Source organism: Gnatocerus cornutus, chromosome 1, assembly GCF_029298725.1.
Source record: "Gnatocerus cornutus isolate USDA-ARS CGAHR chromosome 1, icGnaCorn1.1, whole genome shotgun sequence".
Lineage (NCBI taxonomy): Eukaryota > Metazoa > Arthropoda > Insecta > Coleoptera > Tenebrionidae > Gnatocerus > Gnatocerus cornutus.
In genome coordinates this window covers 35,338,212-35,350,665 of record NC_142233.1, presented here as the reverse complement: position 1 = coordinate 35,350,665, position 12,454 = coordinate 35,338,212, and the positions used below count along the sequence as shown (strand labels likewise).

At 36.9% G+C, this 12,454-nt stretch overlaps 3 protein-coding genes across 4 annotated transcripts; 2 read left to right on the top strand and 1 right to left on the bottom strand.

Annotated features, from left to right (window-relative positions):
• The first annotated feature begins 457 nt into the window (after positions 1-457).
• On the top strand, positions 458-6,860 carry LOC148182131 (KH domain-containing, RNA-binding, signal transduction-associated protein 3-like). Of its 2 annotated transcripts, none has more exons than XM_088040863.1 (5): positions 458-772; positions 3,089-3,213; positions 3,267-3,645; positions 4,087-4,359; positions 6,760-6,860. In XM_088040863.1, the coding sequence occupies exons 1-5, from the start codon at positions 553-555 to the stop codon at positions 6,765-6,767; spliced, it is 1,005 nt and encodes a 334-aa protein (XP_087896989.1). In that variant the 5' UTR covers positions 458-552; the 3' UTR covers positions 6,768-6,860. The 2 variants fall into 2 exon arrangements, with proteins under 2 accessions (XP_087896989.1, XP_087896981.1); XM_088040855.1 differs by having other exon boundaries at positions 4,589-6,860.
• An 848-nt stretch (positions 6,861-7,708) lies between these two features.
• On the top strand, positions 7,709-11,605 carry Mtpbeta (mitochondrial trifunctional protein beta subunit). Its single transcript, XM_088033498.1, has 9 exons — positions 7,709-8,052; positions 8,100-8,268; positions 8,320-8,507; positions 8,562-8,749; positions 8,802-8,975; positions 9,026-9,157; positions 10,866-11,081; positions 11,131-11,370; positions 11,425-11,605. Exons 1-9 carry the CDS (start codon positions 7,983-7,985, stop codon positions 11,470-11,472), a joined length of 1,425 nt encoding a protein of 474 aa, XP_087889624.1. The 5' UTR covers positions 7,709-7,982; the 3' UTR covers positions 11,473-11,605.
• Ski6 (exosome complex component Ski6) lies at positions 11,540-12,454 on the bottom strand. Its single transcript, XM_088033538.1, has 3 exons — positions 12,281-12,454; positions 12,005-12,230; positions 11,540-11,958 (listed from the first exon to the last, which is right to left on the bottom strand). Exons 1-3 carry the CDS (start codon positions 12,452-12,454, stop codon positions 11,603-11,605), a joined length of 756 nt encoding a protein of 251 aa, XP_087889664.1. The 3' UTR covers positions 11,540-11,602.

The following is a 12,454-nucleotide window of genomic DNA, read 5'->3' as shown; positions in this document are numbered from 1 at the left end:
AAAGTTACAACATATAGGACCAAAAAATTACAATTTTAGGAATTTTTATGTTTAAGACAAACTAAAAATTTTCAAACGTTTCTATAAAATTCTGTAACTCTGTCAGTTAATGGTAAAGAGTTCAAATTTGCAGATTTGGTACTTTAAGCATGTCTAGCAACTGTACAAAGTTGCAAAATATGTATTGGATTCAAAAACAACAATTTTAGGAATTTTTAAAAGTTTCTATTAAATTTTATAACTCTGTCTGTCAGTTTTAACGGTAAAGAGTTCAAATTTTGAATATTTTGTTTTTTAAACATGCCTGCCAACTGTACAAAGTTACAAAATATGGGACCTAAAAATAACAATTTTAGAAAAACGTCAACAAAACATACAAACCGCTGTTTATAGTGTTGCCGAAAATCCAACACTCCTTATATAACATTACAGTTTTCTACAACTCAGCGTCATCTCGTGTCATTTTCCCGAACTATTTCAGCCATCTTAGTTATTGATCGTGTTTTGTTGTTATCCCAGTTTGCTTGATTAGTGTGAGAAAAAAACGAAAAAATGGCAGATAAGTACGATTCAAACGGTGATTACGGTACTTACGCCGATAACTTCAAACGGAAGAGCATATCTGACAAGCTAAATGAAGCCGGGGAGGTGGAAAATGAAGAAGCCAATCCAGCGGTACAAAAAGCCGGGGAGTATGTCAGGGAGTTGCTTGCGGAAAAATTAACAATGGATCAAAATAAACAGCCGAATGCCTGCAGACTCCTCGACCAAGGTAATTGTGGCAAATTTGCGATTTTTTAATGCGAATCAAGTAGCCTTGGTATAATTCAAAAACTTGAAAAAAAAAAACGAAATTCCTAATAATTTAAAATTTAAAGGACAAAGATTTAAAAATTGCAAACTCAATATTCCAATAACAAAAAAAAAATTAATGCCTGAAATTTATTCCCTAACAAGCGGCTTTGAAATTTAAAATCTGTTGGTAACACTGCTACAATGTGACAGTTCCAGGTTAAACATCACGTCATACTAAGCTGCCAACCCAAATTTTCAATTGTAAAAACGCATATTACTCCACGTTAAGCAACTACGCTACAAATCCAATGAAGCACTATTTATCGCAATTACGCAGCAAATTAAATATTATGTACCGCAGAACCAACGTAGATAACAATTTAGTGCTCAATTACAGTGATACAAACCTACATTCAATTTTGTAAATGGGATTTAAATGCCATCCCACGTTGGCAGCATTTCCGGGGGTGTAGGTGTGTGGTGTTCCATAAACGCGCTCGCAAAGTTGAACTTTTATTTATAAAATTTCCGAGGGTGGTACAGTAGAACCTCGATTATCCGGACTAATTGTTGCAGAGGTCATCCGGATAATCGATAATCCGCATAATAGAATATATAAAAAAACACAAAAAAATGCAAAACTTGGATTATTATAAAAGTTAAACATATGTATAAATACAAATATTATATAAGTTTTTTTTGAATACTTTGTAATTGTGAAATCGGTGATTCGGATAATCGAGGTTCTACTGTAATTAGAACCCTTAATTCCAATGCTTTCAGTATCTTTGGAGGATTTCGATAATTGCCTCTTAGAATTACAATTTTCTTTGTTAAACAGAAGAAAATGGATGATTAAAATCGGAGAGATTACAGTATTTGCTGATTAAGAGAGCCAATTCCATCTCGTTCGATTTGTTACGACGTGGTTGTTTTTCTTCGTCGGCTGATGGTGATGTATCACTAGTCGCAACCTGAACATTTGTCACTGCTGCTTGCTGCTATCTCCATACACTTTAATAATGAATAACGAATAAAAGATCGATAGTCGCTAAATAAATGTGTGTGCGTTCCAAAGATTTACACTTTCTTGGCAGTGATGAATTCACATCCCCCAACAAAGTGAATTATCGAATAGTGAGCTTTGGATTTGTTTCTTCGACGCGAAAACCATTTGTACACTTTTTTATTAACACGGTTAACAATGACGCAATTTAATCCGAGATTAATTGTTGACGCCGCTCCCGTCTGCTCGTAATTACAAAATCAGTCTACAAAAAACGCAATTTAAAAAATCACGGGTTTGGAGGTGAAGTGAAATTGAATTTTCTGGGTACAAAGCATCGTAATTATAACCATCTAATTCCGAACGATTAAATCAATAACGCGAGCTTTGTTTTCAAGTGAATTATTTAACGTACAATGAGGATTTTCGCGTCCTCTGTATTTTGAAATGTTTTGATCCCTTCAGCCAACAATCGAGCTTTCGGAAATCCGCGCTGATAGTCCTGGAAGATTTTACTCGGAGTGACGAATGATAAATCCGTTCATCGCTACCGCAGCGACAATGGCGCATTGAAGCACATCGTTGCCCCATATTTCACTTCGCTGAAGTAAATAAGAATTGTACAATGGGGCTAAATATACCCCCAATTGACACATGATGCGCTCTCGAAAGGTCAATTTAAAAAAAAAAAAAAATTTTCTAAATTTTCCATAAAAGTCTATAACTATGTCAGTTTTAACGGTAAAGCGTTTAAATTTTGCAGATTTAGTAACTTAAATATGTCTACCAACTGTACAAAGTTAGAAAATATTTAACCCAAAATTAACAATTTTAGGAATTTTTATCTTTAAGACAAACCGAAAATTTTCAATTTTTGTTATAAAATTCTATAACTCTGTCAGTTTTAACTGTAAAGCGTTTAAATTTTGCAGATTTAGTGCTTTAGATATGTCTACCAACTGTACAAAGTTACAAAATATTTAACCCAAAAATAACAATTTTAGGAATGTTTATCTTTGAGACAAACCGAAAGTTTTCAAAATTTTTTGTAAAATTCTATAACTCTGTCAGTTTTAACTGTAAAGCGTTTAAATTTTGCAGATTTAGTACTTTAGATATGTCTACGAACTGCACAAAGTTACAAAATATTTAACTTAAAGATAACAATTTTAGGAATTTTAAAAATAATTGACACATGATGCGCTCTCGAAAGGTCAATGTATAATTTTTCAAAAATGGTGGCTGCGCCGGGTTGGTATGATTTTTTTACATTCTCCTTTTTTGCAGAGATAACAAAAGTGCAGGCAATGGGCAAAATTCCCCCGAAAGACGTAAAATACGTCGACATCTACCGGGAGAAGCCCATCAAAGTAACAGTAAAAGTTTTAGTTCCAGTGAGGGAGCACCCCAAGGTAAGAAGAAAAATCGAATTAGACAACTCGAAATTCCATTGTCTCTGTTTTAGTTTAACTTTGTCGGCAAACTCCTCGGACCCAAAGGAAACTCAATGAAGCGCCTCCAAGAGGAAACCATGTGCAAGATGGCGGTGCTTGGCAAAGGCTCCATGAAAGACCGCCAGAAAGAAGAGGAGCTCCGCAACTCCCTCGACCCCAAATACGCCCACTTGTGTGATGACCTCCACGTTGAAATCTCCGCATTGGGGCCACCGGCGGAAGCCCACGCGCGGATCGCCTTCGCTTTGGCCGAAGTTCGCAAATATCTCATTCCAGACAACAACGACAATATCCGACAGGAGCAGATGCGGGAAATGGAGATTATGACGTCGTCGGACATCCCCATCGAGGAGCCGAGGAGTTCGCGAAGAGCTCCTGGTATCATTCGTGGTAATTTCTTTAGATTTTGATACAGTGCGGTTCATAATGATAGACGCACCTCCATTTTTTATTGTTTCTAATTTTTTATTACAAATTTGGTGCTTTTGTTCTGTCACAAGATACCAAAGATTTAAACTTAAACTGTACGTTAAAATAGCTATTTAACAAACAAGTTGGTTAATGAAAGCGATTAATAATTGAGCGAATTTAAATGGCACGAGCGTAGTGATCCAGGGCCTTCAGAACCGTGTCTTCAGATTATTTATTGAATTGCGTGGATAATTGGTTGCCTATAATAAACACAAATAGATTCATTAAAAGCCCTCTTTAATTCGGGTGAAAAATCATGCATTAAGAATACCTAAAACCAAACCATTGATAATAAAAATTATGGGTGCGTCTACCATTTTGCAACGGACTGTAGTTTATAAGTTTGAAAGGATTTTGTAGCGGCGATCCCACGCGCCCCCGTGCCGATGAGGACCGCGACCAGGACCCCCGTGGTGACCCCGAGAGTGATGCCGGCCAAGACGAAAATCATGTCGATACTAGACCGCGCTCGGATCGCCATGGAGGAGAGTTACGGCTTTGAAGAGTCTTATGAACCCGCCGAAGTTTACGAGCCCTACTCAAGTTCTGTGTCTCATTCTCGATCGTACTCCACACATCATTACGAGCCCGACTACGAACCCGAATACTACAGAGAAAGCTCCAGTTCTTATGGTAAGTCGCACTTGAATTTTCCTCGAGCAATCCCATGCTAAAAATAAACGTAAAAACTAAACTTTAAACGAAAAAACTTAAAACAAACGTTGTCCTTTAAAGAGTCCTCTTTTTAAACCAAACTCGTTTAAACCAACCAAATCGCGCGATAAATTGAAAGATCGACTCTTTAACTCCCCCAAATTAATTGAATTGTGCATCTAATATAGTTTTAAACGATTGTGTACAGAACCATCGCAGCGGTGGAAGTCTTATAAGACTGCAAGTTCGTCAGCTTCTCGTCACAGTGACACTACTCGTTATCGCACATCCCCCTACACTCGCCCGAATAAATAAGTAGAGCGTTGAATTAATTCTCAATGTTAAATGAATGTTGTCATAAACTTGAAAGATCTGATTTTTGGAGCTTCCGGGATCTGAATGGTTGCTAACGGTTGGGCGTCGACAACGAAGGTCTTACGTGTTGGCACTGGCAAACGCCCAATCGTTCATAGACCGTGCAAATCTCTACGTTCACCGTTCTATTTTTATTTTTTATGATGTTCAACGTAGCTTGAAAGTATTTTTTATAGAATGACGGTTTATTTACTCGGAGTAAAAATTTCCCAAACGGACCATACAAAATTGTTTTTTTGAATTTCAAAGCGGTTTTTTTCATTAAAATAAAGATTTAGTGGTCTGAAAAACTGTATCCAAATATTATTTTGAAATTATCATTTTTGATTAAGTTATGAAGATTCAAACTTTTTTGCAGCGAATCAGCAAAATGTATTTTTCTTGCAAACTACAAAAGATACAAAAATGAACTTTTACTGATTTATTTACTAAATGAATTAAATTAAACAATAAAACAATATTTAAAAAAAAAACAGCATTTTAAAAACAAAAAAATAAAACTCAATAAACTTCTCGTATATTTAGTCAAAAAATTAAAAGCGCAGCTTATTCTACGCTTTATTGTGGACAAGATTAAAAAAAAACATTTCTTGGCACTTCATAAATAAAAAAGTTACACCCATTTTATCAGAGGCGGGCGAGTCGTAGCGCGTCTAGCGACAGCCGATTTGATTGTTTATTGCAGTTGAGTTTCTTATTTATTTTTTTATTATTTGTCGCAAAAGTGGAAAATAAGTTTATAAATTTATATTTTTGCGTTAATTAATATGCGCGTCAAACAAATGTTTGTTTGGTGTTTGATTTGGGCTAAAAATGTTACGTGGCCTTAAGACAAGAAGACTAAATATTTGCTACCGAGTAAAAGCAATAAAAAATACGAATCAATTATGAGTAAAAAATGTTCAAATGTTTGCATTTATAATTGAGCAGAAATGGACTTGCTTGACTTTTGCCCCTATATGGGCGGTGGCGAAAAAAATCATATCATATCATATTAGCTGATATACAAAAAAACTTTCTCGCGATATAGCAAGTTGATAACAATTAATTTATTTTATATTGAAATTCAGCCCCATCAGAAAAGCAAAACATTTTTAATAGCAGCAGAACGATTACACTTTATTTTATTCTTTAATTTAATTTATTTAATTACACATTTTATGGGTGTGCCTATAGTGAATAAATTAGTAAAAGTTCTTTTTTGTATCTTTTGTAGTTTGCAAGAAAAATGCATTTTTCTGATATGCTGTAAAAAAGTTTGAATCTTCATATCATTATCAAAAATGATAATTTCAAATCAATATTTGGATACAGTTTTTTAAACCTCCAAATCTTCATTTCAAAGAAAAAACCGACATTCGAAAAATCAATTTTGGGCGGTCCGGTTAGGAAATTTTTACTCTCACGAAACAACCCCACTAAATGTGTAACCTAATAGCGACAATTAATACAAATTTTAACTCGATTAAGCTTAAACCTTTATATGGAACGTAAAAACTTGTAATTCTCATCATGTAAAATGAGCTATTCTTTAAGCCGAAGCGCCACCTCACTTACAGAATAGCTCGCAGAAATCTAATGTAGATGTTTAGATTATATCAATTTAGAAATAAATTGTATCGTGTCTTCAATAAAAATCGAATAGGACAAAACTCTCGTTAATTCCCTTGTTAATATTTATTGCTGCTTTAAATTTCTAGTGCTCGTACGACGCTCACAGGTAAAGTATTAATATTAACAGTAAATCAATTAAAATGCGCCTAATTTAATCGTTAAATATATTTTTAATTTTTTATTCCTAAAAACCACACTGCATGTTATTTTATTTAAACGAAGTGTTTATTTTAAATCTTGTTTTTGTATGATTCATGGTATCATGTAATATTTATGTTACCCTTATCAGCAGACATTAAAGAAGACATAGAAATTGCATGATTCCACACCTCTTCAATTGTCTAAGAAATATTTATCTGACTCTAATTGTGGCCTTTGTTACTGTTGCAGGTTTGTGACCTTTGCCTCCGAGGGGAAATAGCAATTCATAGTATTATACACGTGTGATATTGTTATCTGTGATAAACTGATAAATAAAGTTTTAATAAACATTTTGGAATTTTTCAGATGCACGTTTTGTCCTTTCAACTTGTTTTGCATCGAAACTTTTAGTTACATGACCAGAAAAACGAACCGGACGACTTTTATTACGTAAAAATATCAAATGAATGGAATTGTTCAAATCTCGTTTTTTGTTTATCATTGTGACATCATAATTTGTTAAAAAAAAAATGAATATTAACAACACTGTTGTAATAGTATATTGTATAACTAGTGCTGAAAGTTGGATATTTCACACGAATGTGACTGTTGAGCCACCAGCCGCAGCCGAGTGGCTTAGTCACAGAAGTGTGAAATATCCAATTGGCACGTGTTTGGCGACGACCATGTCTGCTTGGAGACAACCACATTTATAGATCCGCATTTACGTGACACTTCCGGTTATGCCGAAAGTAGCAGTCATGTTGCTTGCTTATTTTAAATTATCCAGACTAATTGCAGAGGTCATCCGGATAATAGAATACATATATGGAAAGAAACACAAAAAATGTTGCAAAACTTGGATTATTATGAAAGTTAAATAAATACAAATATTATATACTTATGTTTCGAAATCGCTTAAGGGTTATTAAGGAAACATTTAATAATACTCCAGCAAAACCAGGAAACTCTTTGGCACACATTTTTTATTGGTATAATCCGAAACGATAACAGAAAACCTTTCGCCATGTATTTCTTTTAAATCGGTGGTCCGGATAATCGAGGTTCTACTGTATTTAGAATTATCCCAACCAAATCTCGATAATTTTTTCTGAGATGAGTCGAATTCTAGACCGAACTTTCCACCGGTCAAAGTACAGATCTCTGAATAAATTAATTGAAATCATGCAATTCAAATTAAAGGAATTCAACAAGTGTCAAACTCCTGTCACGTAAACATAACCTATCATCCCCTTCCTGACGTGCCTTTGACAGATTTACAACCCCTGGTCCAATAAAAACCCAGCATTTCTTTTGTTTTTCGTGTTGTCACCAATTTTTCAATTTCGTCGGTTGGCAACACTGCAGGTCAAAGTCTCCCGAGAGTTGTTCATCACCTGTTTTATCATTCGTACAATAAACATTTAAGTTCGTGGTGCCCCATTTCATTTTATTTAATTTTACTGTTTATAATGGCGTCTTATATAGCACGGAATGTGGTCAAAAGCCCCCTTGCTCTAGGACTGGTCCAGCAACAATACAGTGAGTAATTTATTTAATTGTTGGACGTGTACAAAGTTCACTTCTAGACGGACTGAGGGCTTTTACCCTTGGCGCCCAATTAAGCAATAAAAAAACCCTCAAAGACAAGACTGGGAAGAACGTTGTGCTGGTAGACGGAATAAGAACTCCGTTTTTGCTATCTGGGACTGATTATTCCAATTTGATGCCTCACGATTTGGCCAAGGAGGCGCTCGCGTAGGTTTTTTTGACCCCAACACGATTGTATTTAACACTGAAGTCTTTCAGAGGAATTTTAAAGAAAACCGGCCTCTCCAAAGACATCATTGACTATGTTATCTATGGAACTGTTATCCAAGAAGTTAAGACCTCAAACATTGCGAGGGAGGCCGCCCTTGCTGCTGGGTACAGTGACAAGACTCCTGCGCACACTGTTACCATGGCGTGCATTTCATCAAACCAGGCCATCACCACTGGTACCAACAAAAAATAAATTTAAAGCCTCCAATCTCTTTTTTTTTTACTTTCAGCGATTGGTCTGATCGCCAGCGGGGTATATGAAGTCATTGTCGCTGGAGGAGTGGAATTCATGTCAGACATCCCCATCAGACACAACCGGAAGATGCGCAGTTTGATGCTTAAGGCGAATAAGGCAAAAAATTTGCAGCAAAGATTGGCCTTGTTGGCGTCCATTCGCCCCAATTTCTTCATTCCAGAGGTGAAAAAAACAGTAAAATCTCGCAGAATTGTGTGTTTTATTGTCGTTTTAGTTGCCTGCGGTTGCTGAGTTTTCGTCTGGGGAGACTATGGGACACTCGGCTGACCGTTTGGCGGCCGCTTTTGGGGCCACCAGGAAGGAACAAGACGATTATGCTCTCAGATCGCACACTATGGCCCAACAGGCGTACGAAAAAGGGCACTTTACTGATTTGTTCCCCGTTAAAGTAACCTCTGCCCCCCAATTGCGACTCTGTTAATACCAAATCGTTTACAGCTCCCTGGTGGGGACAAAGTCATAAGCAAAGACAACGGCATCCGCGTCTCCTCCCCTGAACAACTCGCGAAACTCAAGCCGGCGTTCATTAAGCCCCACGGCACTGTAACAGCAGCGAATGCCTCATTTTTGGTACGGCCCTCACCAAACTACCAGAAAATACGAAGAAAATTGCTCATGAAAACGAAAACCAACAATGCGTTCTAGAACACCTCTTCTTTCAAAAGAAGTCAAATTTTAAACCATCGTAAGTTGAATTGCTTACATTTTGAAAATTTGTGTTTCAATAATTGCATTTTTTTTATTTTTTACATGTTTAATGGTTTAACTGGTTAAAATTCTATAATAGACAACAGAATATTTGCTGAAAAAAGTATTTGTCGTACAACTCCAAGACAACTGGGTAAAAAATTCTAATAACGTAGTTGGCAAAATATTATAACTATACTGCGCCGCAAAATTAACGCAAACTTTAAAAATTTATTTTTTTTAATATGCACATGCATTTTAAAGCTATTTTGACAATTTATTATAATTTTTTTTTCCCAAAATTAACACTTGTTGCAAAATAGTTGCAAAAAACAAAAGTGGGAACCGATATGAGTTTTACAGTTGGCCTCGACAGAGTGTTTTAGTTTCTCGAATAATGATAACAGTCAGTGGTATTCAGCCATTTCTGCCTTCTTATTTAACGATTTTTTGACACATTTGTGTTAAATCAGTTTATGAAACTGTTTGGTTCTAAATGCGTCGCAAAAGTTTAATATGCAATTTTGGATTGTCCTATAAATGTTCTGTCAAATTAAAGTAATCGTAAGTTGGTGTGAATCGTCAATAATTTTTTTAAAGCCATTTTAAAATTAATAGACCGTTTTTGCGTTAATTTTGCTGGGTAGTGTACATAGTATCTCTAGAAAGTGCGCCTTTTTCTCAACAATTTTCTAGTTTGCTAAAGTTAATATACGAGTGAAAAGTAGAAAATTCCCCAATTTTCATAGCTGTAACACAAAAATTAGTAAAATTACGAATTTTAGTGGTGGTTGTCAGAACAGTTTGCTTCCTCTTGAAAATAAAAATTTCCAAATATTGTGTTTTTTGCTCTACAATTTGGTACAGTTAATACACGGCTCAAAAGAAGTAATTTTCCCATAGTTCATGCTGAAGCAAAAAAATTACCGAAATTTTAATGGTGGATGTCGGAAATTTTTGCTTCGTTTTTAAAATAAAATTTTTAAAGTCTGTGTCTTTCGTGCTAGACTTTTGTAATTTATTAAAATTAGTACATAACTTATAGGTAGTAACTTTTCCAAGTTTCGTAGCCGATGTACTGATATTATAAAAACATTCCGAATTTAAACAAAGGGTGTCGAAATTTTTTGCTCCGGCTTAACAATTTCTAAAATTGGACCTTTTGCTCTACAGTTTTGCAATTTGGTATAGTCAATTGACGGATCAAAAGTTGTGTTTTCCCCAAATTTCATAGCCGCTGCACTACAATTACCAAAATTATTATAAAACTAGTTATGACATTTTGATAACTAATCCATCTGCCTTGGTTGTATGACATAAATGCTTTTCACAGCAAACACACTGTTGTCGATTATAGAATTTTAAACGGCTAAGCCATCAAAAGTTTAAAAAATAAGAAAAATTCAAATATTTGCATAAATTTTCAAAATTTTTCAAAATAAAATTAATTCAACTTACGATGTTCTAAAATTTGACTTTTTTTTTTAAAAAAAGGGGTGCCCTAGAGTACATTGTTGGTTTTCGTTTTCATGAGCAATTTTTTTCGAATAAAATTCTCTTCGGCCGAACTGTTTTTTATAGCGTGTTTTAGACTGACGGCGCTTCTGCATGTATCGTCACCACGGAAGAAAAAGCGAAAGCTCTAGGCCTCAAACCTAAGGCTTATCTGCGCGATTTTATCTACGTGTCGCAAGACCCAATCGACCAGTTGTTGTTGGGGCCAGCGTACGGCACCCCCATCCTCTTGGACAAGGCGGGTCTCCAGTTCAAAGACATCGACGTCTGGGAGTTCCACGAAGCTTTTGCTGTAAGCCCCCTCAAGTCCGAAGTGTCTCACTGTGTTAATTGTGTTCCAGGGTCAAATCTTGGCCAATTTCAAAGCTTTGGATAGCGACTGGTTCGCGCAGAAATACATGAACAGGAAGAGCAAAACTGGGGCTCCGGATTTGAACAAGTTTAATAGTTGGGGCGGATCTCTTTCTATTGGACATCCGTTTGCTGCCACTGGGGTAAGATTAGCGATGCATACCGCAAATAGGCTAGTGAAGGAAAACGGACAGTTTGGACTGGTGGCGGCTTGTGCCGCTGGTGGTCAAGTAAGTCTTACCAATCCGTTAGAAACTCCCCTAAAATCCAAAAATTGTTTTTAGGGTGTTGCAATGATCCTGGAGAGACACCCTGATGCAACAGCCAACTAATTACCTAATTACAAAGTGTCCTTTTTATGTGGAAGGAGCAATGTAAATAATTTTTCTACGACTGCTATAAGTATGAAAATATTTCTTTTAATTATACCTAAAACTCTTGAATATACAATATTTGTACTTCTTACGTTGTGCTTGCCCATCCTGTCGAACTCCCAACGTCATGAACGTGGCTCCTGACCGCCTCATCAAGAATATGTCTAATATCCCTACATCCCTGCAACGCCTTTTCAAGGACTTTCTGTAAATGATCCACGTGGAACCTCTGGGACATCTCCATCAAGACGATCTTCCCGGAATTCGGTAATGCAGCTACTGTTAAAGTGGGGCCACCAATTACTTCCTCCTGGTGGGAGACATCCAGCATGGGAACATCATTATTTGCCAGGCTTGCAGTGCAGGCGCAGACGTACTCTTTCAAGGGAATACCGGCGTCAATTAGGGCCAAAGTCGCCGCATTAACACACGCTGGATAAATTCCTGAAAACTACAATAAAGACGTGGAAAATGCAAAGAGAATCACAACCTCCATCAGCGTGTAGGACCTCAACATAGACATCAATCTGCGACCACGGATACAACTCAACCTTGATAGCCGCCGTCAGCGCCTGCCGGAGATGTATAGAAATCTCAGTGGACTTCCGGTCCCCACGTGGCCGTCGCTTCCTCTCGCCGGTGGAAAACACAGCCATGCTAAACTGGCAGTTGACCACCGCAGCATCGTGTTGCGCCTTCGAGCGGTTTCCGCGGACCTACAAGACGCCATGAGCCCTACTGGCAAATCTAACAAAGGTGAATATACCTGATGGGGGCCGTAGACGGCGGCCAAAACTTTCGTGAGTCCTTGCTCCAAATAGGCGCTGCCATCAGGCTCGGTGAAGACCCCTAATTTGCAGCGGATCCTCCGCAGCTCGTCGGCGCGCCGCCCGTCGAGTCTCAAACCGATTTTGGATAGTAATTCCCTGTTCCGGCTCAT

What these genes read in the sequence shown, in the direction of transcription:
- LOC148182131 (XM_088040855.1), top strand. Translation starts at nt 553, where the DNA reads ATGGCAGATAAGTACGATTCAAACGGTGATTACGGTACTTACGCCGAT. An exon ending in CTGCAGACTCCTCGACCAAG is followed by an intron (nt 773 to 3,088) that starts GTAATTGTGGCA and finishes CCTTTTTTGCAG; the next exon opens with AGATAACAAAAGTGCAGGCA. An exon ending in AGAAAGCTCCAGTTCTTATG is followed by an intron (nt 4,360 to 4,588) that starts GTAAGTCGCACT and finishes GATTGTGTACAG; the next exon opens with AACCATCGCAGCGGTGGAAG.
- Mtpbeta (XM_088033498.1), top strand. Translation starts at nt 7,983, where the DNA reads ATGGCGTCTTATATAGCACGGAATGTGGTCAAAAGCCCCCTTGCTCTA. An exon ending in TTGGCCAAGGAGGCGCTCGC is followed by an intron (nt 8,269 to 8,319) that starts GTAGGTTTTTTT and finishes GAAGTCTTTCAG; the next exon opens with AGGAATTTTAAAGAAAACCG. An exon ending in CAGCGAATGCCTCATTTTTG is followed by an intron (nt 9,158 to 10,865) that starts GTACGGCCCTCA and finishes AGCGTGTTTTAG; the next exon opens with ACTGACGGCGCTTCTGCATG.
- Ski6 (XM_088033538.1), bottom strand. Translation starts at nt 12,454, where the DNA reads ATGAGCCGGAACAGGGAATTACTATCCAAAATCGGTTTGAGACTCGAC. An exon ending in CCGTCTACGGCCCCCATCAG is followed by an intron (nt 12,231 to 12,280) that starts GTATATTCACCT and finishes GGCGTCTTGTAG; the next exon opens with GTCCGCGGAAACCGCTCGAA. An exon ending in GGTCCTACACGCTGATGGAG is followed by an intron (nt 11,959 to 12,004) that starts GTTGTGATTCTC and finishes TGTAGTTTTCAG; the next exon opens with GAATTTATCCAGCGTGTGTT.